Here is a 23,585-nt window from a genome sequence, read left to right as displayed (position 1 = left end):
CTCAAAATACTATTCTTTCAAAATGCTATTGTTTTGTGTGGCTTTGTGTAGCTATATTGTTGGGTCTGAAACCTGGGAGCATTCTATCTTCTTGGGGTCTGACCTGTGGTTGATTGAGGGTTAAAGGTTGATTTCGGGACTAAAATTATGTCCTGGTTTGAGTCAGGCATTCAGTTGTGATGGTCAAGGTGAGAGTAAGGAGCTAGGAAATATATGTCAACAACTGATCCTCATGAAGAGAGAAACACCTTCTCTGTGGGAAGTGTGCATCTCTGTGTATGTACCCTAAATATGGCCCGAATGTAATGTGTCATGAGGTAGTTGTTGATGTCCAGAGGCAGGGTCATCTGGGGGTCAACCTGAACTTTTGGAGCCTCGACTACTGCCAAGCAGTCAGAGTGCAGCTCCACTCCACCTGTACACAAACATGCATGATGTGTCACCATAGTAATACTGCAAACAAGGTGGAACACATCTGTTGATGGAGGTGTATTTATAGCACAGACTGATTGCATGTGTACACACCTGAGGCTGCCTGAAGCAGTGCTGCCAGCTCAGCAGGGATAGGCAGCGTTGTTACATTCACCACTTCTCTATTGATACGATCCTACACAATGCAAATACACACATACAGTATACAAATGTATTACACATATCTTCATCCGTCTCAAATGGGTTTCTCTCCTGCCTCCTTCACTCACCTCTTCAGCCTTCCTTGCGGGCTCCACAACTGTCTGACAGAAAGACAACAGTATCACACTTCATTCGTTTGTCTGGTTTTTAATTCACTTGCAAACATGGCTGTTGCAAATCTTTTGCAGAAGTTTGTATCCACGCACACTCTCCAACACTGTGCACATACCCTCATGTAACGCTGTCGGTTGACAATGAGCAGAACGGTGGAGCGGAATTTGATGAGATATTTCCTTTTCAGGGAAAACTTTTTTCTGTCCAAAACAAAATGTAAGATGGATTACTCATACATAAACAAGCGGAGAGAGTACGATTTTGCTTGTACAAAAGTTGTTTTTTTTTAAAAAGGCATTCATCACTTTTATCAATATTGTTCCTGTAATAAATTTAAAGTTAATCCTCGGGGACTGAGGTAATTCTACATTCAGTACACGTTTAAAAATGTCGTAATATGGATCACTTCACCAAATTCATCAAAGCCTGGCCATCAGTCTCTGAAATATTGCTTATTCCAATCACTTGACTTTGAGTTTATGGCCATTTTAGTGCTCTCATTAAGCCAGTGAATTGCTACACATTTGAGTGAATTGCAAATTTGCGTCAAGTCTCCTGCTTCTGGCGGACAGCAGAGAAATCTTTCACCTTGGATGGTTGAGCACGGCCTGAATCCTGTTGTCCTGTCTCTTCACATCAGGAACAAAAGAACCAGGTTGTCTGAGATAAGCTTTGACCTATTTGCTTAAAACTGTTTGAGCTCCTAAGTAAATCTCCCAACTCAGTTTCTTTTGCCTTGTGAGGAAACTAAAGCTTCAAAATGTCTTTTAACACAGACATGACATTCTTTTCTGTATGATTAAAAGATTTTCATGCCCACACAGTTGATATGCATCTCTTTATCTAATTTTGCTTTATTCTTCCATGAGAGAATCTCACCTTGCCACATAGCCTTTGCAGTGAGCTTCAAATTGGGTCATACAACATCGGAATTTGACAAAGTTCTTCCTGACAAAATACATTCGGATGTATCTCTGCAGTGTCATGGCGGCGATGTTGAGCACTCGGTCACGCTTCCCCTCCAACAACTGATACAGCTCCTCTTTAAGGAAAATCTCAAAAAATGCACAAAACCATTTGAAATAAACTGTATTTATTTATTTATTTATTTGTTATATATGATTCATGTGACCTTGTGGGATGTTTGTGCGTGTTTGTAATGAGCAAGCTAACCTTACTGACTCCTAGTTGATAAGAGCCACTCTTGACCGGACCGAGCTTGTGAAGCATAATGACACAATTTTCTCCGTCTGCTGGAGGACAGTCCTTCAAACAGAGCAGGGCTTTGTACCTGTGACAGCACATGAGAGTTTAACTGTCAATCCAGTATCAATATGGATTCCATTTTTGACAAAGGAATCTAAAGGACAGATTTAGTATTTTTCTTCACATCGTAAATGCAAATTGCAGCAAATGTAGCTCTTCGACTGGGTTTTGATTCCACTATGTCAGCTGATCTGGCTGCAACAGGGGTGTAACTCTTAACACTTTGGGGCAAATCCAGATGTTTTCATTCACTTCCCAGTAAATTTGGACGATTTTCACCAAACATGAAGGATGTAGCAGGGGCCAAAGAAAAAGCAATTAAAGTTCAAGTTTTACACAGCAAAATAGTTGGATATGGTTTTGGGATATGATATTTACAGGGTAGGTATCTGGATTTAGGATTTTTCCATTTCAGATCTTGTCGATCTACAGTGATATCTAAAAACAGAATGTGCTGAAGATCCTAAGTACATTCCTCTGTACACTCTCAATATCTTTGACAAATACAAACATATCAACACTCTGTATAGCAGAGTATATAGTGCCATATTGTCATACTTGTATCCTAGTGATGGGATTTCTCAAATTTGTAGGCCAGACGTGACCTTCGAGTTGATCTGGATGCATTTTATGGTGAATTGTATACTTAACATGAACATTGGGACTGATACTACTTGTTGTTGCGCACTTTGGCAGTGAATGGTCAGAGGTGCTGTGAGATCAATAGGTTCAACTGATTTCTTACTGCGGGAGCTGGCAAGTGCCAGATGGCTGCTTCAGCATGAAGAAATAAATATATGCCTCAGCCAGAGAAAAACAGGATTGAAGCACTTTTTGGCAACCTGATAATCGGAGTGTTAAGGACAGCAAAGTAGCTGTTTTTAAGAAGGAAGCAGTAGTGCCTTAAATTGCTCTGCTAGAATGTGTTAGAATTCCATTCAAATAATCACTATTTGCACATCTGGAATAGTGATTTTGGAAAAAAAACAAAAAACTATGACGTGAATTAAAATGTCAAACCTGGACAGGAAGCTATGAAAGTGCAGTCTAACTGGATAACCCTCTCTCCGAATATGGATGGTCTCCATGATCCCAGAATACCGCAGCTGAGTGCAGACCAGCTCCATGTCAAACGCTCCTGGCTCCTATGCGCGCGCGCACACACACACACACACACACACACACACACACACACACACACGCACAAACAAACAAATAACACAAGTCCACATATACACCAATGAGCTGTATATTACCTTTCTTTTAAAATACATACAACCACCACAAAACTGCACATATCAACCAACTTGCAAATATATACCTTAAGATGGTTTGGCTTGATACAGCGCACAAAATAAGGGTTACACCTGTCACAGATAGATGAGAAAAAATGGATGGATGAAAGAATTAATTCATGTGTGCTCTTATACAAGCTTATCACAATTGTGCTGATTCTCTTTCAACTTTAAAACATGAATCTAATGACAGAAAAACAATTTCTTAAAAATAAACTTTGTATTTTAAGGATGAGTGACATATGGACTATTTCAGACTAAAAGATCTCCATATGTCTTACTTTTCACTAATTCAATATGTTAAAGCAAATAAAAACGTATGTATCAATGAGACCACTGACATTTCAGGATTGACATCTATTGACTCATCGTCTACTCGGCCATAATCTGTCATGTGTTGGAGCTGTAAGTGGAACATCTCGCTCTTTCACTCATTTTCTACTCCATAAATCATAAGCACGCTCAATGTCTTGCAGTATCTCTCAGTGAAGTCGGGCACAAGCATGACTCATCAATAATTTGCATCATCATGGAGAAATGAAATGTATATATGGCTGATTTACCTCACTGTCATCTCACCAGCAAATATATTTTGTGGGGAATGTCTACATCGTCATATGTGTTTACAAATCAGGAAGTGAACAAACTCCCACAGATTTTAAACTGCTATGAAGTTGAAAGGGTGTTTGTTTCATTTAAACCTTTCCATCTTCTCCAGTAGCTCCTGCAGGCTGCTCTGGAACTTTGCGCTGACTGTGTTGGCCTGAAAACGACGGGCTGTGCTGCTGTGCCTCGAGTTTGACCGCTGCTGAGACAGAGCCTCCGAGTGCTTCAGGAAAAGGCTGGATACCATCTGTTCACACACAAACATGGATGCACACAGAAGCACACAGAAGATAAAGCCAAGTTAGGCAAAGAGTGAAGACACTGAATACCATATAATAGGCAGATAATACATTAACTCTTTTTGTTAAAACACACATCAAAACAAACCCAAACATACAATAGATGATATTAACAATAAAACGTATGTTATTGAAATGAGCGCCTTCTCTCTCTTATAAGGACGGTATAATAAAAATTGAAAAATAAACTAAACCTCACTCTGTTCTTGCTCTGGATGAAGAGGTCTAACACATCCTGCCGGACCATGTCGAAGTTCTTATCCAAGAACTTGTGCACCTGCACCACAAATAATTGGAACAGGAGAAACTTTCAACTGGAAACGTCAAAATGATGGACAACAAACAACAGTATAGTAGCTTATGCATAAAGGTAGAATTAAGAGTGTTAATAAATTGGTTATAAGTTTGATTCCTAAAGAAAACAGTTCCTTTGTGGTTTGGAATTGTGTATATTCCAGTATTCAATTATTAAATCATTCAATTTTTATCTTTTGTCCTCTTACAAGTGAACACCACAGATTTTACAGATGTCCCTAATGTAAAATATTTAAGTTTGAGTTATGGTAGCCCTGCCCTCCTTCTATTCTCTCTCTCTCTCTCTCTCTCACACACACACACACACACACACACACAAACACCTGTAACTCATTCAACAGTTAAACTCACTCCATGTAGTTCCTTTGTTTTTCTTAGGAGAAAAGCATGAACTTTGTCTATTAAAAAGTGACAAATAAAAGAATTATGATAAAAATCAGTGGGCCATCTGCATGAAAATTAAAGGGCAAAAAGTACCTGGTAGATGACCTTCCCAGCATAGTGTTTCAGGGTGAACTCTGGCAGTGGCATCTTTGGCTTGGCATATAGCGGGTTGTTACCATGGTGATAGTGGCACTTCTGAAGGAAGGTGTGGTCCGTTGCCTGGCAATTATTGGAGGAGGTTAATGGATCGTGAGGCATGAAAACTAAATCTCCACAGCACAAACATTTGTTGTCTGTGTGCGCTTCATGTGACACCGAGCTCATATTTCACTCTGAGCATCAGAGACATTTTGCAATTCATTTATCTCAATAAAAGATCAGTCAGCTTCTCACATTAGGAGCCCTGGGACTAATGAAAACGGCAGGTAGGCAATAAAGTGAGCATGTGGGATAGTTCAGTATTGATCTGAGCTGGATACAACATGTTTCATTCTCACGGTTTATGAAGAATCCAATATGCGCCTTTTACATCTGAATGTCTGGAGTCCTTGGATTATGTTCTACCCTTGAGTTTTTTCATAACATAACCCAATAATATAAGATTTCAAAAGTTTCTTGTGATCTAAGCTAACTTAATTTTAAGTACACTTGCTGTCCACGGGTGTCTGCCTCATCTGATTGTCTCTTTGTGCACTTAGAGACGTTGGATGGCATGATCAATTATTAACATCCTTTTGCTTTAATTAAGTATAGTTTGTGTCAGTCAATGCTACTTCCGAAACACACGCATCTATATCATTTAGCAAATTTGAGCGATTACCCTTATCAGTGGAATAAACAGCTGTGAGAGTACCTGAGGAAATCCGCATTGGTCATCTAGTATTCGCAGTATCCCATGAGGCTTAGCAGCAATGAGGTCAAGGCAGGCCTGGTTGTGGCTGAAGGGCTGCTGCTGCCACTCGATCTGCTCCCGCATGTACTCCTCCTACACACACACACACACACACACACACACACACACACAGCGCAGCCTTAGGTCAGTATATATAAAGACCTTCCTATTCCACAATTGGTCATTTACAGTTTTCACAGCAGTTAAAGTATTGCTGTGTCCACTCTGGTCTGGTTTGTGGGATTTAATGGCATTGTGGGCTCATAAAAGCTTTTGTTGAATGCATGAGAGAAAAGTTACAAACAAGGCTTCATAGCTTTTGACTGGATTTTTTCTTAAGGGGACCTATTTCTACATATTTTTTTGTCATATAAACACTTGCCAACGTCTTCATTAGGTACACTCTAATGTGTTCCTGCACAACTGCTTTGCACTTTACAAACATACTTAGAGCTGCACCTGTAACTGAAATGTTATTCAAACTCTAATATAGGAAGTGCAATATCCAAAACACAGGAGCAACAGTTTTATTGATGAAGGTCAAATGTGTCACAACATGCCATTATAAATGAAAAATTGTGGTGCCACAGAGACACCTGGGGCTGATAAATATAATCTCTTCTAACACTCGGCTCCCTACATTTGATGTCATCACAATGCTCATCTCATCACAGCTGCCTTTATACAGTCGTCTGCTCCAAGCACAGCACACTCTCACCATCCGTACAGTGAGTCAATCATAAATCATCCAAGTGTGAACCTTTAGAAAACTTCTAATTTCAATCTAAACAATCTTTCTCTGTCTCTGAATCATTGATAGAATGTTCCACTTCCTTTTTATTTTGGTAACATTCGAAGAGGTTCTGTATGACTAACATCTGTGGTTGACTTGGATCAGGTAGTAACAGATGTTGGACCTCGGCAGCCTTCCAATATTGGGCAAATCAGAAAAAGTGGGACTTTAGGAGGGAGTGTTTACCAGAAGCTAAAACGGCTTCTTAATGTTTACCTGAGCTGCTTCATAAAGTGTCAGTTGAAGGATCAGTATCAGATAATTAAGAATCTGAAACTCAAGTGGAGCTCAAGAAATACGTGGAAAAGTTCCTATTATTGCTCAAAGAGAAACCAGGATCACACACAGGTCCAGATACCTGGTTGCACAAGGTCATAACTGGTTGAGAAGTATCGCAAAGTAACATCTAAATGCTGAAGTTGAAGTGTTGAACAGTTTCATTCAAGTCTGACATAGTTGTAAAATAATTACACATGGTTGTCTTGAATTCATTTATTTTTTTCCCACTTTGCACCTAGACTTAAAAATTTTAAACGAGATGTCTAGAAATATGCCTTTTTATGCATTACCAGATCTTCATGAGGAAAATATAAATACAAATGAGATGAAATGACACAAAAACTTGTAGTATCCCTGACCTGCTCCTGCTGGATGATGACCTTGTTAAAGAAGAACTGCAAAGTTTCATTGGCGTAGTTGATGCAGAGCTGCTCAAAACTGTTCACCTGTAGCTCCTGAAGGGCAAAGACAGGAGACGGGGGGTTGGCGGGGGTGAGTTGAAAGACCAGCAGAGACACATCAGCACTGTGAGAGTAATGAAAAACTGTCTCATGGTTCGACCTCAAATCCATAAATGTCCAATATGGAGATGGAGAGGGCTTCGTTGCGAGGGTAGACCCGTCCGTTGATGCGCTCTGTCAGCCAACTAAACAGCAGCGAATACAGGATCTTGGCAACAGCATCTCTATGAAAAACACACAATAAGGTTTCTATGGAAACAGAAAACCCAGTTCCTATGGAAACAGAGGACATCTGAAAAATCTCTCCCCTAGCCCCGACGTCCTTTGTCCTCACATGCCTCTATCAAAGATTGGAAGAGAATATCAAAGGCGATTCACTCCCCTTTAGTAGTCTCCTAGTAGAAATTTAGGCAGGGAGTAAAACACATGGACAAAGACAGCCTCAAACAAGACATCAGACAGGCCTTTATCACAGGTTATTACAAGCAGGTGTACTATATTTAACCTGACAGATACTACGAACACAACTTTTATTCACCTGGCATCCACAGCATTCTCCACTGTGAGCGGGGTGTAGATCTTTTCCCGCACAGTATCCTGGGGTGTCAAAAACATGTGTTGTCTTACAGCAGCTCTATGATTTTATACAGTGTGCCAGAGGACGGCTGATTATATATGCTAAGTGCATAGTCCTCACTGTCAGCTTGAAGGTGATGGACTTCTGCAGGCCCTCAGGTGAGACCTGCAGCAGCTCAGCAACCACCCTGATCTCGTGTGCGCTCACTACCGATGCAACCTCGTGACCTTCAGCCTGCAGGGGGACACACACATGCACACACACAAGCAGAGGAATACACAGTAATTATTACCATCATCGATCAACATCATCATTATCACTCAGCCGTGAAACTAAATTCATGAAGCTTATTTGTGTGTCCGTGAGTGCGAGGCAGCGAGACCTGATGTGGCTGGAAGTAGACGTTCCCCAAATGAAGGACAGATGAAAGAAGTCTGTAGATGCTGTTTAGCTCCTCTGGGGTGAAACAGAGGATGTCCATGGCATTCAACAGACGTCTGAAGTCCTCCCTGTCATCCTTCCCATCTATGGTACAGTCCCCTCCCTGTACTCATGAAACACACACACACACACACAAATATCAACAATAAGATACAGAACATTCCACAACTCATTACAGAACAACATAAAAGTAGCTAAATGCCCCCCCCCCCAACTTTTAAGGGTAAGCTACATTTATCAAGTACAGTCCATAATGACATCACAGTTGAATGTGATTACTGGAGCAAAACGTGCACACATTAAAGAAATAATATTTTTTCCAACTTGGAGCCCTGTTTTGAATTTTTTCCTGTGTTTGGGTTAAATGATAGTTTTAAGAATTGAATGAATGAATATAATATAATTATGTGAGCTAACATTGGTCTTATGAGTGGAATGACTCAAAGAATGACATAACCATTTTCACCTGAACACATACAAAAATTGCCCAGATAGAAAAATACTGTAATTTCCTTTCAAGGGTCCTTTAAGGTTGGGTATCTGTCAACACTGTGTCCGATCAGATATTTATAGTCATTTTGAAGAAAAAGACGTGGAATGTGGGCGGCACGGTGGTGCAGTGGTCAGCACTGTCACCTACAGCAAGAAGGTTCCGGGTTCGAGCCCCGGTTCGAGCACGGGATCTTTCTATGTGGAGTCTGCATGTTCTCCCTGTTCCTGCAGGGGTTCTCTCTGGTACTCCAGCTTCTTCCCACAGTCCAAACACATCAAGAGGGGACGAGGTTAACTGGATACTCTAAATTAACCGTAGGAGAGCCAATGGTTGTCTGTCTATATGTGTTGGCCCTGCCATGGACTGGTGACCCATCCAGGATGAACCTCACCTCTCGCCCGAAGGCTGCTGGGATAGGCTCCACCCCCCGCCACCCTTAACAGGATAAGCGGTAGAAAATGGATGGATGGTGGGATGGATGGACATGGAATGCTTGTTTAATATGCTTAAGAAATTTGGAGAAAAATAGGTGTAAAGCAAACATTTTTGTCATACATCTTGAGCTACTTTTTGATGGATTTAAAATACTGAATGTTCTGGGTGAATGAAGAGTTAATTAATTGATGAGTTCAATTAACTGAACTTGTTTCATTACTTTGCTAATTAATCATCTTCTTTACCATTATTATACATCAATCAAGTCTCACTTGACACACAGTAAAAATTTATGTGTCCATTTTATTACATTTATCATTCAATGTATCTAAACTACAGAGGAGCCAGTGTGGAAGTTACTAACCCTGGTGCCATAATAACTTCAATGTTTTTGCGATTAATCCTTTGGAATAAGAAAAATGTCACCTTTCAAAAAAAAGACATCCCATTCATTAACATGGCTGTGAAATTGATTATCTTTGTTCTGTGTATATGCATAGACGGGAGTGTATGTCACATTGGTTTAAGCACCTGATTCAGATAGTAATAAGTCTCAGCTTCCTGCAGATACAGTGAGCGTTTTTCATGCGGAGGAAGACCTGACAACATCTCATAGAAGATGTGGTAGTTCCTCTCCGATTTGGCCTGTCGATGAACATAAACACACGCGCACACACACGCGCGCACACACACACACACACACACGAATGCATACACACAATATATCAACATCAACCACAGGGACACATTGTCAAACATAAACTTAAAACATGTCACAGTTTAAAACTGTGTAGACAGTCTTAATTGAAATCAAATCCATCTTGCGGAGACGACAGACTAATGAACATCTGATTGACATTTGGCTGAATGAATGATGGAGGGGACTGAAGTGGGAAGAGACATTGTTAGAAAAGAGAGCTGTGTTTGACACCTCTCGTGCTGCCTGCCTCGCCAATCTCCTCCTTCTCAGAGTGACTCAAGTGTAAGAAGACTCCACCTGAACCGTGTATGTGTGTGTGTGTTTCTCACCTGAAAGACAATGCGGGACTTCTCTAACAGGTACTGAGACGTTATGGCACCGCTGATTACCCCCCTGGTAAATTACATATCGGTAAGAACACAACCACACAAGTAACACACACACACACACACACACACAAAGTTGAGTCTGAGTTAAGTAACAGGTCATGCATGTGTAATGTGCTTCGATCGTCTCTGTCGCAGGTCAGCTACTCATCTAACTGTGTTAGTGGGACATGTCAGCATATTCACTGCTAAGCCCACTCTCATGTTTGCATCTGTGTGTTTGCATACAGAGTGTTCACATGGGTGACCACAGGCCCGTTCAGGGTTAAGTGAACAAGCAGACATGTCATCTTTATTGGAGCATACTGAATGTTTATCTCAGAGAAACTACAGCCAGTGTTCTCTCTCATAGCAGACATAACTCTATATAGTTACACTGAAGTGTATATATACAGCCCTCAAATTGGGGTTTCCAAGCTGACACAATCAGTATTTCATGGGGTTGATGTCAGTTTTGCAGGCTAAATTATCTGGTTGATGGTCCTCTCAGTGGTTAAAATTAAGTTATAGAGGAATTTTGTGTGATGAAGGACTTCGTCAGAGAACCAAAAAAAACAGGCTGGAGACTCAAGAGACGGCTTACACTGGACCACTTTAAAGGACATGTCCATGGCAAGATGAACAAGGTTCACTATGAGTCAGCTCTCCCAGAACATCTGTGTCCACCCCTCAGAAACAGTCATACTTATAATGTCGGGCACTACCCAGTAATACTGAATTAGAACATTCTGCACAGATGTGACCTTCATGTAGTCTAAACACAACTATGCATATAGACAATGCTGGCTCCACGAGTGTCAGCTTTGCTATCAGTAAATGTTCTGACTACAAATTTATGATAATGAAAGAACTATGAAAGGCACAACAGGTTCACTCCCTGACCCAGCTCAAGGCCCTGGGGTCGCACCAGCTTTTAACCTTACCGACAAATTATGAGGATGAGGCACAAGAAAGTTGAAACAGAAGATCCCAGATAAAATTCCTTATCAGAAGTTTAGGTGCTTTCCATACGAAAAACATCCTCCTAAATAACATACACTCACACTGAGAGAAGGTACTCTGGCCTTACCACAATATGTGATTAATGTTTGGTCATGTGCCTTTGTATGTGAAATATCCATATTTTGCAGTTCTTTAAGTATCATGAAAACACATATTTCCACTCTTTCAGACTTTAAAGACCATGAACTTTAAAACTGATTGAATCTAAACTAATTATTACTTACTCCTCCATGCAGATCTGTGTGAACTTGCCAAAGCGCGAAGAGTTGTCGTTGCGCACCGTTTTAGCATTCCCAAAAGACTCCAACAAGGGCGTGGCCTCCAGGATCTAATAAATCCCCATATAAATACCCATTTCCATGGCAAACTTTAACAGGGATGGTGAGTTTCAGAGCAAAATAAGGACATAATACTTTACCTCTATCTGATAAGACATGGAACAGAAACAAGACAAGGAAAAAAAATGTGTCAGCTTAAATGACCACAAAAGCAACTGCATATAAAGCCAAATAGATAGATGGATGCACACAACACAAGTTTGTACCTGTTGGGTCATGTTGCGTTTGTGATGTATGGCTGTCAGGTAACGCAGGATCAGTTTAGTGGCTTCAGTCTTACCAGACCCACTTTCTCCACTGTTACAAAAAAAACAACTATTACTCACACATAGACATTGCACATACTGGAACAACAACACAAAAAAAAAACCTAACAACTTTCACTTGAAAAGAGACTGCTAGTAGTGTTAAAATAAGGAGAAAACTCAAGGAGTAACTCAGCCAAAGAGGAAACAGGATCAACATTTCATACCTGATCACAATACACTGATTCATTTTGGCATCCATCATGGTGGTATATGAGAGATTAGCAAGGGCAAAAAGATGGCTGCAACACAAAAAACATTTTTATGTACAATTTCTTGTGAGTGTTTACTGGCTGTGTGTTTGTTTGTGTTTGTGCGTGTGTATTTTGTGACTGTTCGTTTGTTGTGAAGAGGTAGTGAAATCAATAACTAAACTCTCCCTTGGAAACCAACCAACAGCAATGTAATAGGAAACTCTAACTAACACCTGAGAGTGCTGGCATTTACACCTCTGTCCCCCAGCAGACTCAAAGCACATATTATAACACATTTAGACAAATGAAGTACAACACACAGTCTCACCAAGTTACTGGTTAATAATGCTTTTATACCAACAGCAATTGTAGTTTTCAATTACATAAGAAAAAAATTAACTGAACATGCATCAAAAATGTATGATGAAAATCACGTGATATGTAAATCAGATTATTTTCCCCCCACTTCATGGAATGTACACATCCACAAGGAAATTGTTTAAGCCTTCAAAGCCTTATTTTTTGGAAAGTTCCAAGTCTGTTTCTTGTTCAGCATGCAGACTTGGCAGCTATAAGCTCAATTTAATGGGTACTTGCTAAAACGATTTTCACATATATTCATGAGACATGAGGGATGAAAACATAATCTCAACTGAGACAGTTCTGTCATGGTTAAGTTCACCGTCTAATAGCTTTGATATAACACACACACACAAAAAATTGAAACTGCACACTCCCAGTTCTTACGGAGGGTTGTCACTCAGGCCATGACCCTCATACTGAAGCACCGCGTCTGTGCCATAAATGTTGAGCAACTTGTAGGGGTTCACAGACACAAGGATACTGCCGATGTAGGTCTATGAGAGGGAAAAAGGCAGACAGTTTAACAGTGTACAATTGTGTCTATATTTAGAGATGGTTACATAATGAGCATATTAGAAATTAAGCCTACATATATGAGCTCCTGGTCATAACGTTTCTTCAAGTTCATCAGAACTGTCGTCTCATTCAGTTCACTGAAATTAAACACGAAAATGGAGAAGAGATGTACTGACACAGACATTTTGACACACTGTAGATTTCTTCAGTCACTTTGAAAAGTTTTAATTACTTCTCAATGGCTTTCAAGGTCTGTGAAAATTGGTAAAATTCTCTGATGTTAAAATTCTTCATCATAGAGGATTAATTATTTTTTCTATATGACAATAAATGAATGTGAAATAAATTCTTTGAAGCTACTCATGAATGAACACAAATTTAATACAAGGAATTAATTCAGATGTGAAGTGGTAACTGTACAAGACATATATTTGAGTGTTGCATTTTGAAACATGTATACTCTTAATTCCTATAATTTTTTTTTTAACCCAAATACACAGATTATAATCCTAAAGCCTTACAGGCACATTCAGGCAAACACTGGGGTCTTTTAGCTTCTTGAAACAGCTAAATGCATTAAACTGAACTGTGCTGCAACACAGTATAGCAACTAAGTGTGTGATAGCAATGAGCTGTGAGGCTATTGGTTGATTCTGGATTCTGCTTACGGCAGCTGTGTCAAATCCTCCATCCCCTCTGCCCAGCGTTTCACCCTGTGGCCTGATGTGGGCATGCTCAGCACAGAGTAGATCTAAATACAAACATAATAGGATGTTACTATTGTAACACTGACATGCAAAATTGTAACACTTTAAAGGACCAAGTCATCACTGGATACAGATCTAATATGAAATGACCAAACATTCTCATAGAGTTAATTTAGATTGTACATTATACTTTTCACTGACATTCCGTGGTTCATATTTGTATATCATTTTAAAGCTGGTCTATCTCATTTAATGGTCCATCATCTGTGAAAATTCTTGGTCATCCCAGACATTCTAGCTACATCATTTGTTCTTGACTCCCTTCTTCTGGATACATTTGTTAAATATATCTACCTTGTCATACCAGCTTTGACCAGGAACCCTCTCTCTGACAGGATTCCAATTTGGATCCTGCAGCTCCCCGTTTACAACTCGAGGTGTGGGTGAATATCCTTCCAACAAGCCTTGTTCTCTGTACATGGACCACTTTGACAGATTCTGGATTGTCCCATGTGGTAACACTCTCTCAGCTGCCCAAACATCCTCCCCTCCTTCACCTCCTCCTTGGGCATTCCTGGCCCAATGGCCTGATTGTGGCCCATATGGAGGAACCACAGCATAACGATTATCTGCACCCTGCAGTCCTGTTGGCGCCCTGTATGAGGCATAACGAAGCTGCTGGTTTTGGAGAGCATCAGCCAGCTTTGGGTTGTGAAAGCGTCTTGTTAGAAGAGAGGCATCTGGAAGCCTGTGAAACAAGAAATGCTTCTCTTCAATACAAAATATTGAACAAAGGGCGGTCATTGACAAACACTGACAAAAATATGAAATTGAAATTATTTTTGCGAAATTCTGATTTCATTTTGATTTAAATCAAAATTAGTATCAAATGGCTGGAGCATCTACAATTTAATTTTGCATGGGAAGTTTATTTTAGTGCAAATGTAAATAACATGAGAACAACTCTATGTTTCTGTAACCAACAGTTAGAGAAAACATCAAAAACATGTATGCTAGGTTAAATAATCCTGTCTGTTCTCCTAACCAGGATACTGCCAGAAGATCTGTAGTTGGTCCCAAAGTGCATACACTTTTTCACAGCTCCATAGAGGGTTGGATAAATGCAGCAGGCAATCAAATTTTTTCTGTACAATGTACATGTGACAAAAAGACTTCCTCTGGTAATATTACAGGCCACTGAGAATGCACAAAATTAACTTTCAGGTGCAAGTTGAGTTTCCTTCTTTTTTTGCTAATAGGGGTAATGTTTTATCTTTCTTTGGGAAAAAAGTGACAACCCAGCTGTGGTGTTTCTGTGCAACACCTGCAAGTTCATTCTCTGTCTAAGTTTCCTTAGTTGATGTTATGCATTTCCCTACCTGTAACAGGCAGCACGCAGATCCTCATTCTGCAGGGCAGATGACAGGTTAGGGGGGGAGGGTCTGGGTGCCCCTGAGAATACAGAGTTGTCAGACAAATGAAAGACATTTGAAGAACGAAGTGCCTTGTTCTGTCTTAGAGCAGCAGCTAGACTTGGAGTGGAGGGTTCCTGACCGGGAATAACCAGGGCACCATCAGGGAGCTGATATGATGCATTACGAATGTTTTGATTTGTGAGAGCCTATGGGTGACAGGAGCAGGAAATCAGGTAGATAAAAGGCTGCTATGTTTAAAAGCTTCATACTCTTGAGAACATAATTGATTCAAACAAAACAGGTTCATACTTTAGACAGATCAGGAGCGACTGGTTTTCGTGGGTCAATGATGATGGTTCCATCAGGCAGAGTGAGAGATATACCCTTAAGGTAGGGGTTCTGCAGGGCTGCTGCCAGAGTGGGGCTCTTTGGTTTCCTTGGGTCAACAATAATAGTTCCATCTGGCAAAGAGTATGAAGCTCCTTTCAAGGCTGGATTATTGAGAGCCTAAGTATGACATCAGGTTAACAACAGGTTTCAGTTAAGATGAGATATTATAAAAGAGAGAAAAGACAAAGAGATTACATTAAATTGCAGTAATGTGTCAATCTTAAAATAAAATAGGGCACATATTACTGATATATATACATGATACTTATATATCTCAAAATGTTGACAACTATTTCAGGAATAGTTAAACACATAAACTACATACAAAAAACAAACAAAAAAAACAAACAAAAAAAACACAAACTCTACAGCTAACCTTTGCCAAGATTGGTGGTATGGGTATATTGGGGTCATGAACCCCTTCTGGTAGGGTGAAGGACGCATTCCTAAGGACAGAGTTTTGAAGGGCATTGGAAAGGTTTGGAGAGACAGGTTTCCGTGGATCGATGATTATGGTACCATCTGGCAGTGTGTACGATGCACTTTTCAGGTAAGGGTTCTGAAGTGCTGCAGCAAGGTTTGGGGACTTTGGTTTCTTTGGATCAATCACAATGGTTCCATCAGGAAGAGAATAGGAGGCCTCACGTAGAACTGGGTTATTAAGGGCCTTAGCCAAGTTTGGGGAAACAGGTTGCTGTACAGGCAAAGAAAGCAGAGACAAAAAAAATGTATGGTTATTGTAGACAGAAACCGTGAATAAGAGATGGATTTAATCAAAAAAAACACTTAAGAGTTATGGTTACTTGCTGTCTAGGGTCTATAATTGTGCCATCAGGAAGAGTATATGAAGCTTTTTTGAGATCCTGGTTCTGAAGAGCTTTGGATAGGTTGGGAGATCTGGGCACACGTGGGTCCTGTGTGTGTGAGAATGGAAAGTTATATGGGAGACAACAATTCTGATCATACAATCTTAATTCTGTGGAGAGAAAATTTAGAGATACAGTGTGAGGCTTCATCATAGTGAATGTTTCTTTGAAACTGTGCCTACCCTTATAACAGATCCATCAGGCAAGGTGTATGAGGCTCCACGGACTTGTTGGTTTTGCAAGGCATGTCCAAGCAATGGGGACGAACGTGATTCTGCATACGGGGACACCAGTGTCCCATCTGGCAACCGGTATGATGCCTGCATTAACTGTGGGTTGTGTATTGCACTTGCTAACACGGGTGAAGAGGGTGGTGGAGGGCCATATGGGGATCGTCTGAATTGCAAAGGAGTCTGATAAGTTGCTTGGCGAAGGTTTGGGTTCTGCTGTAGTGCATAATTGAGTTGAGGCCCAGTTGGTGTATAAGGGTTATGGCGTTGCATTATAGGGGATCTTAAAGACGAGACATTCCTCAAGTCAGACCGGTTCTGTAGAGCATCATAGAGCAGTGGTGCCGGGCCAGGCTCAGAAATATAATCATATGGGGTAATGACAGTTGGTCCATAAGGTGAGCGAAGCTGTGGAGTCTGATAAGAGGCTACACCTCTAAGAGCCTGACTATGTCTCATGGCTCCCGAGAGTATTGGAGATGATGGTACAGATGGGGCATATGGGGACTGAGGCCTTTGAAGAGGAGACATATAAGATGCTTCTCTCACTGCCTGGTTTTGAAGCGCTCCGGAAAGCAATGGGGAGGAAGGGGGGACAGGCTCTTCAAAAGGAGACATCTGCCTTTGCAGCGGAGATACATAGGATGCATCTCGAATAGCCTGGTTTTGCATTGCGGAAGAAAGCATAGGGGATGACAGAGAATAAGGCTCTGCATATTCAGTAGCCATCTCACCCATTCCTACAACTTGGGATACTTGTGGGCCAAGAGGAGAAGAAAAAGAGGCCTGTCTTATTGCCTGGTTCTGCAAAGCGCCATCTATTATGGGAGAAGAAGGGGCAACAAAATGATGTTCTTGCTCGATATATGGATCAGCATCGGTTGGAGACATGTATGCCTGTGGTGCATGAGAGGGCGCATGTGCAGCTCGTGAGGGCAAGAAGGGGGAAGACTGACGAGAAAGTCGAGGAGAGAGGCGCGGGGATGCAGGATGTGGTATATGCTTAAGGGAGGGCTGTGGTGAAGGAGGCATCCTTCTAATAGAATGCTGGGCCATGAGTGGACGTCCACGAGCCACAGGACGAGGAGGAAAGCGGCCAGATTCTCTCCTCCCAAGGGGAGCACGGTGAATCATGTGAGGCGACTGGAAAGGAGAGGAGTTGAGGGAGGAGTCCACTGTAAGAACAGAAGACCTATTACTTCGTATGGAGGAAGCACGAAACGGACGCACATTCTGGGTAGGTGGGGGTACTGGACGCCCACGGAGACCCATAGGAGAGGGCCTTACAGTACCTAAGGGAACATTTCCCCCCATCCTGGGTCTTGCTAATGGTGTTGGATCCCTGAGCAGCCGAGTTGAACGGCGAGAGAGGGTAGGAGATGATGGGGCAGGCTGGTGCCCTGTAGGAGATAAACTTCGATGAGATTGGGGAGGAGAGGGAGATGGCCTTCTGCTGAGTTGAGGAGAAAAAGAGGGAGATGCATGACCAGAGGGGAGTGCAGGGGAAGGTGGCCCAGGGGTCTTCCTCCCACCAAATGGACTGCGGGTAGGAGTGGGTGACTGCTGGGGACTTCTCCTTCTCATGGAAGCATTGGGTGAGGAGGGTGGGGAACGGTGTCTCATTGAAGCTCTCGGTGAGGGTGGAAGACTACGCCGAATCACTGATGCACGAGGAGATATAGATGGGGAGGGTCCCCTTGCCAGGACAGAATGGGATCTCTGAGGAAGCATTCTATGACGGGCGTGGGGTGAAACCATGGGGGAGGAAGGATGTGAAATCCTAGATATGACAGAAGGGGGTCTTTGGGCATTAATAAACCCATTCCTCATGGCTGGTTGTGGTGAGAGGATTTGTCTTTGTGGTAGCATAGGGGAAGTTACTGGGGAAGCTATGGCAGAGGGATGATGTGGCATCTGATGGGAAGGAATGATTACAGAGCGGCGGGATGGAGTTGGAGAAGGTTGCAAGCGGCGGGAAGGAAGGGGGGACATATTTGCTTGTTTGATAATCATGGCAGTTGGTGTGGGTATTGGTGGGCCATAACCCTGCTGTTGTGGTATCATCAAGGGGTCTGTCATCATCTGCTGCTGTAAAAACACAAAACATATGTAAAATTAATGTAGAATACAAAAGCAAAAAAGAATGCAGTATTGCAAAAGGTGTAGCATTAATTTCAACACAAATTGCCTCTACTTGGAATGATCTTCTGCTGTGTGGTAAGTTCTGCTAGAGCTCCTCTTAAATTAATATTCATACTGAACCCCTTATTAGGGAGACAGTTGGAACCACGAGGAACAGACTAGTTTTAACAAACAATGCCTATATGTGGTTTCTATATGTTGTAGCACTCTGTAAATCTCAGTGGAATGACGATATCATAAAACACATAAATTAAAATTACCTGAGGTGGCATCATTTGTGGAGACATAATCTGTTGCTGGGGTGACACCATTTGCTGTAACATCATCTCCTCTTCTGGTAACATCATTGGTTGGGGAATCATCATTTGTTGTTGTGGTAAAATAATTTGTTGCTCTGGGGTCAGTATTTGTTGTGGTGATATAATTTGTGATGGCATCATTTGGGGGGACATACTCTGTTGCTGTAGAAATTGTTGCTGAGGTGACATTATTAGTGGGGGTCTCATTAGTTCTTCAGGGGACATCATCATTTGTTGTTCAGAAGGCATTGCCATTTGCTGCTGTAATGACATCATGGCAGCAGGTTGACCTGGTGCAAGGGGTATCTGGTCTTCATATTGGATCTCTGACATGTCCTCAAACTCTGGATCAGGTGGCAAAGTAGGCGGAGGGGGCAAAGGTACATCTAAACGCTCTTTCCCAAATAGCCGCACTTGAGGTCTAGGAACTCTGAATGCCATGTCACCTCCTTGAACTACACCAGCATCATCCCCATACTGATCCAACTGGCCTACATTCTGGTCCCCATACAAGCCTTGCAATTCCAACTCCTGCCCTCCAAAACCAAAGACTTGTTGGCCTCCTGGTGAAAAACCAATGTTCTGCTGGGAGCTATAATTTTGGTAGGGCACACCAGCATCAATATGGCCAGTATGATAATCTGATGGAAATCCTCCTTGCATTCCCATTCCATAGTCATAATAACCTGCCTGCATGTTCTCAAAGTAATCCCCTTGTCCATCACTGGTATAAACTATTTGGCCATTTTCATCATAATATCCCTGAACCTGAGGGTCAAGAAATCCGCCAACCTCTCCTTGATATACCTGATCTTGTGGATAGTAATCTAGACCCTCGTCCCCATATATTGCCATTGCCTGTTGCTGCTGATAATCATAGTAATCAGCTTCCTGGTTGTCATAGTACCCCTGGGCTGCATAATAGGGGTTATAATAGTCCTCCGTGCCCTCATCATAAACACCTTCATCATAATATTCTACATTTGGATCATAGATTCCTCCTTCTTCATGGTAACCAAGGTCTGGATAATCAGCTCCATTGTCATAGTAACCAAAGGGATCCTGGCTTCCATATGCTGCAGCTGCCTCATCTCCATATCTACCATAAGCATCACTGTAGTGTCCATAGCCTTTCTGGTGGACTGAATATTGCTGATTGTATCCATAAGCCTCTTCTTGCTCATAACCATTATTATGATAACCATGGAGAAAACGTCTAGAGCTGGCTTGTTGGCTATGTGCTCTTCGACCCCTCCAACCATGGTGTCCGGCGTTTCCTCGCATTTTAGTGGACAGGAAACGTTTGGTCAACCAATTAGTTGCCGCTGCAACTTTACCCAGCAGCATACTTCTGATCTTTAATCCACTGTCAGGGCCATCACCACCCTTTTTCCTTAATAACCCTTTGAAGAAGCCCCCCTTCTTTTCTGATGAACCTCCTCCTCCTCCTAGACGGAGCAGCATGTACGTTGGTTTCTTTCCACCATTTGCTGCTGCCCTCTCTTTTGCCTCTTTCTCTTTTTTTCTCTTTTTGCTCACTTTAAACCTCATCATGAATCTAGAGGTGTTCTTCAGCATTGACTTGCGGCGTTTCTTCCGAGCAAGTCTAAATTTTCTTTTCCCCAACCCAAGGAACAAGCGTGATGTACTTTTTAGTTTCTTTCTGCTGTTTCTTCGCCTCTTGAAGCCAGAAAACTTCATAAACAACCTGGACATGTTCTTCAGACCTTTCCGTGGGATTTCCCTTATTGGAAGTTGAGGAGCCTCTTCTTTCCTCCTTCCTTTTTTCTTTTTTGGATCAACATCTGACTTCCCCTCTTTATGATGGTGGCGACCATCTTTGGATTTCTTTTTGGACTTGCCATAATCCTCCTCTTCGTCCTCATAATCCTCTTCATCTTCTTCCTCCTCCTCCTCCTCGTCATCTTCTTCAGAGTCTTGACCATGTCTAGACTTTCTCCCTTTCTTTCCTTTAGCCCCCTTCTCTCCCCGCCCCTTCCTCCTCCTGTCATCCTCTGAGTCTTCTTCTTCCTCACCTTCTTCACTTAAATCTTCATCCTCATCTAAATCACTCAGCGGCTCTTCCTCTTCCTCCTCTGATTCCACCTTCTTTCCCTTTCCTTTGTCTTTTCCCTTCTTTCCATCATCTTTCTTTTTGGGTGGTTCTTCCTTTACCTTCTTCCCTCCCTTTTTATCATCCTTCGTAGCTTTCTTGTCTTCTTTTCCTGCCTTTTTGTCATCTTTTCCTGCCTTTTTGTCATCTTTTTCTACCTTTTTGTCATCTTTTCCAGCCTTTTTGTCATCTTTTCCTTTCTTTTCCTCCTCTTTCTTTTCAGATTTTCCTCCCTTCTTTGTGTCCTTCTTTGGGTCTTTCTTGCCTGGCATTTTCACAAATAGCTATGAGCACACCATGCCCTGTCTTCAGGAGCCAATGTTGCAAACCTTCAAACACAAAAATGTTACATACACACTGTATGGCAAGACTGTCAAAGTATTTCAAGTTTACATTCAGGGCCCTATCTTATGGCTGGCGCTGCACAGCGCAGTTATCATTGCAAGTTTCATAAGGACACAAAAGGCATTTTAATGTGCAGCAGTCATTTACTGCTTCACTGGGCCATGGGTGTGTTGATTTTAAAAAGAGGCAATCAAACGCAGCAATTCCCAGCAATCTAAATGGTGAAATGTTAAATCAGTAAGCTGTGCCCAAAAAGGTGAATGCACAACACAGTCACACTCTACTTGTTAAACGCCTGGCCAGCACATAATTTGTGCATCACCCCATCTACACAGATACTGCCCACATTTATACAAGAAGCACATTTGCATCAGTTAATTGATTTTCTAATTCTCTAAATGGTACAGTTAGAGGCTTGTTTGTTGCGTGATTTCTTAAATTTTTGGTTTTTGATTTGTGATATATTATCAATGTTTTTTTTTATTTAAATTATTCAAGATGCTCCTGTCAGTGGTTGTACACTTCTCATGTGGGAAGTAATGTCCCTATGTGCAGCCAATATTTTGAGACATTTAACCAGCGGATATAAAAACTAAAATGATAAACTTGACAGCACAGAAGAACCTTAAGTACTGAGGAAAAACTTCAGTGAAAATCCTTGAAGGTCTGGTATATTTCCATGACAAACAAGTAAGAAACAAGTTGATATTCTTCAGCAGACAATTGATGCATCATTTTAATATCAAACCTCCCATAAAGGAATTGGCCCGTACACTGTAATTGGTTACATTGGAGATATGCCCAAAACACATCCATGATTAATTTAGAAACTAATAATGAGAAACCTTTACATCTTGCCCAAGACTTCACACCCAGATTAGACTAGTCCCTTGCACCATGTGCTTTAGATTGCCTGAACAGGGCCCTTAATGTGAAAGCTGATATGTTCAGAAAATATGATCAGGAGTCTAACCTTCTAAAAGATTCCTTATGTTAGATATGCGTGGTTGAATTTGTGCTGGCACTATATTCAGTATCAGAATCTGTGTGAGGACAGCTGGCCAAAGCAGCTCTGCACTGCCCAGATCTAGTCCCCATGAAGGCTCCTGCAAAGACATACAATACATTTTACCCCACACTCAAAACAAAAAAATACAACAACTTGACATACAGACAATTAAACCAGCCAGTCAATTCCAAACTCTGAACTTCATATACCTGCCCCATTCAGTAACAGTTCTAAAAATGAGCCCACATGAATCCCATTGTAATGTCTTAGCACCACAAACTGTCTTATACCCTTCACTTAGAGAGACTACTCTTTCTCTCAGTCTCACAAGAAAAACCAAGCCAAACTCAGAGATTTTTAAACCTGTTCAGAAACATTTCAACCATGCCCATAGATTTCCAAACCCCATTTACAGACTGCAAACCTCTGCCTGTACTTTTTTTTTTTTTTACAAACCTCTGGCTTCCTATGGTTTTTGCAACTTTGATCAATGTGTCACACAACTGCCTGTCCAAGACACTTCGAACCCAACACATACTCATTGACCATTAGTTACACTTACACTGTAAGTGATTCATAACAAAAACTTTGATAAATCCTACTTTTATAAAAATGACACTCTTCAGTTTTCCATGACACTGTCAAAAAAGTATAAAAAAGGAGTGCATTGTAATATTGAGACTGTAATTCATACTGTATAGAGAGGCCATTACATTTACAGCCCATATAGGAGAAGGGCAATTAAATGCTCCCCAGTACAACACCATCACCAGTTATGACTTCAATAATTACCTCTCTGACAGTGACGAAAAAAACCCCAACACAAAACAGATGTACCTGTACAGGTGTACCCAATGAAGTGGTCAGAGAGCATCCAGCACAACTGTAAATAAGGTCAAATGCCAGAACAATAAAAACATCCTTTAAATCAAATTCTGTTTACATAACTTTGACTGTATCAAGAAAGTTAACCTCACTGTGA

The 23,585-nt window shown here is 41.4% G+C and overlaps 1 protein-coding gene across 1 annotated transcript in view; it reads right to left on the bottom strand.

Moving 5' to 3' along the window:
* Window positions 1-23,585, bottom strand: part of myo15ab (myosin XVAb) — a 49,543-nt gene that overhangs the window by 22,347 nt on the left and 3,611 nt on the right. Inside the window, exons 4-36 of the mRNA XM_086211986.1 lie at window positions 22,568-22,700; window positions 19,098-21,578; window positions 16,648-18,783; window positions 16,403-16,513; window positions 15,976-16,293; window positions 15,519-15,716; window positions 15,174-15,415; window positions 14,149-14,542; window positions 13,756-13,838; window positions 13,161-13,224; window positions 12,956-13,065; window positions 12,182-12,256; window positions 11,916-12,006; window positions 11,596-11,699; window positions 10,313-10,376; window positions 9,815-9,928; window positions 8,297-8,458; window positions 8,035-8,148; window positions 7,876-7,934; window positions 7,438-7,561; window positions 7,236-7,331; window positions 5,766-5,897; window positions 5,006-5,131; window positions 4,413-4,490; window positions 4,010-4,161; window positions 3,335-3,380; window positions 3,034-3,158; window positions 1,921-2,038; window positions 1,627-1,802; window positions 863-947; window positions 702-734; window positions 526-607; window positions 285-415 (exon numbers count right to left, since the gene is read on the bottom strand). Coding sequence (XP_086068112.1) covers window positions 285-415; window positions 526-607; window positions 702-734; window positions 863-947; window positions 1,627-1,802; window positions 1,921-2,038; window positions 3,034-3,158; window positions 3,335-3,380; window positions 4,010-4,161; window positions 4,413-4,490; window positions 5,006-5,131; window positions 5,766-5,897; window positions 7,236-7,331; window positions 7,438-7,561; window positions 7,876-7,934; window positions 8,035-8,148; window positions 8,297-8,458; window positions 9,815-9,928; window positions 10,313-10,376; window positions 11,596-11,699; window positions 11,916-12,006; window positions 12,182-12,256; window positions 12,956-13,065; window positions 13,161-13,224; window positions 13,756-13,838; window positions 14,149-14,542; window positions 15,174-15,415; window positions 15,519-15,716; window positions 15,976-16,293; window positions 16,403-16,513; window positions 16,648-18,783; window positions 19,098-21,521 — 8,367 coding nt within the window. The 5' untranslated portion in view covers window positions 21,522-21,578; window positions 22,568-22,700. The remainder of the gene's footprint in view (window positions 1-284; window positions 416-525; window positions 608-701; window positions 735-862; window positions 948-1,626; window positions 1,803-1,920; window positions 2,039-3,033; window positions 3,159-3,334; window positions 3,381-4,009; window positions 4,162-4,412; window positions 4,491-5,005; window positions 5,132-5,765; window positions 5,898-7,235; window positions 7,332-7,437; window positions 7,562-7,875; window positions 7,935-8,034; window positions 8,149-8,296; window positions 8,459-9,814; window positions 9,929-10,312; window positions 10,377-11,595; window positions 11,700-11,915; window positions 12,007-12,181; window positions 12,257-12,955; window positions 13,066-13,160; window positions 13,225-13,755; window positions 13,839-14,148; window positions 14,543-15,173; window positions 15,416-15,518; window positions 15,717-15,975; window positions 16,294-16,402; window positions 16,514-16,647; window positions 18,784-19,097; window positions 21,579-22,567; window positions 22,701-23,585) is intronic.

This window comes from Aulostomus chinensis, chromosome 8, assembly GCF_037954235.1.
Source record: "Aulostomus chinensis isolate RoL2024-O1b breed Wild chromosome 8, RoL_Achi_v1.0, whole genome shotgun sequence".
Lineage (NCBI taxonomy): Eukaryota > Metazoa > Chordata > Actinopteri > Syngnathiformes > Aulostomidae > Aulostomus > Aulostomus chinensis.
The sequence above is the reverse complement of the archived record's forward strand: the minus strand, read 5'-3'. Positions and strand labels throughout refer to the sequence as shown.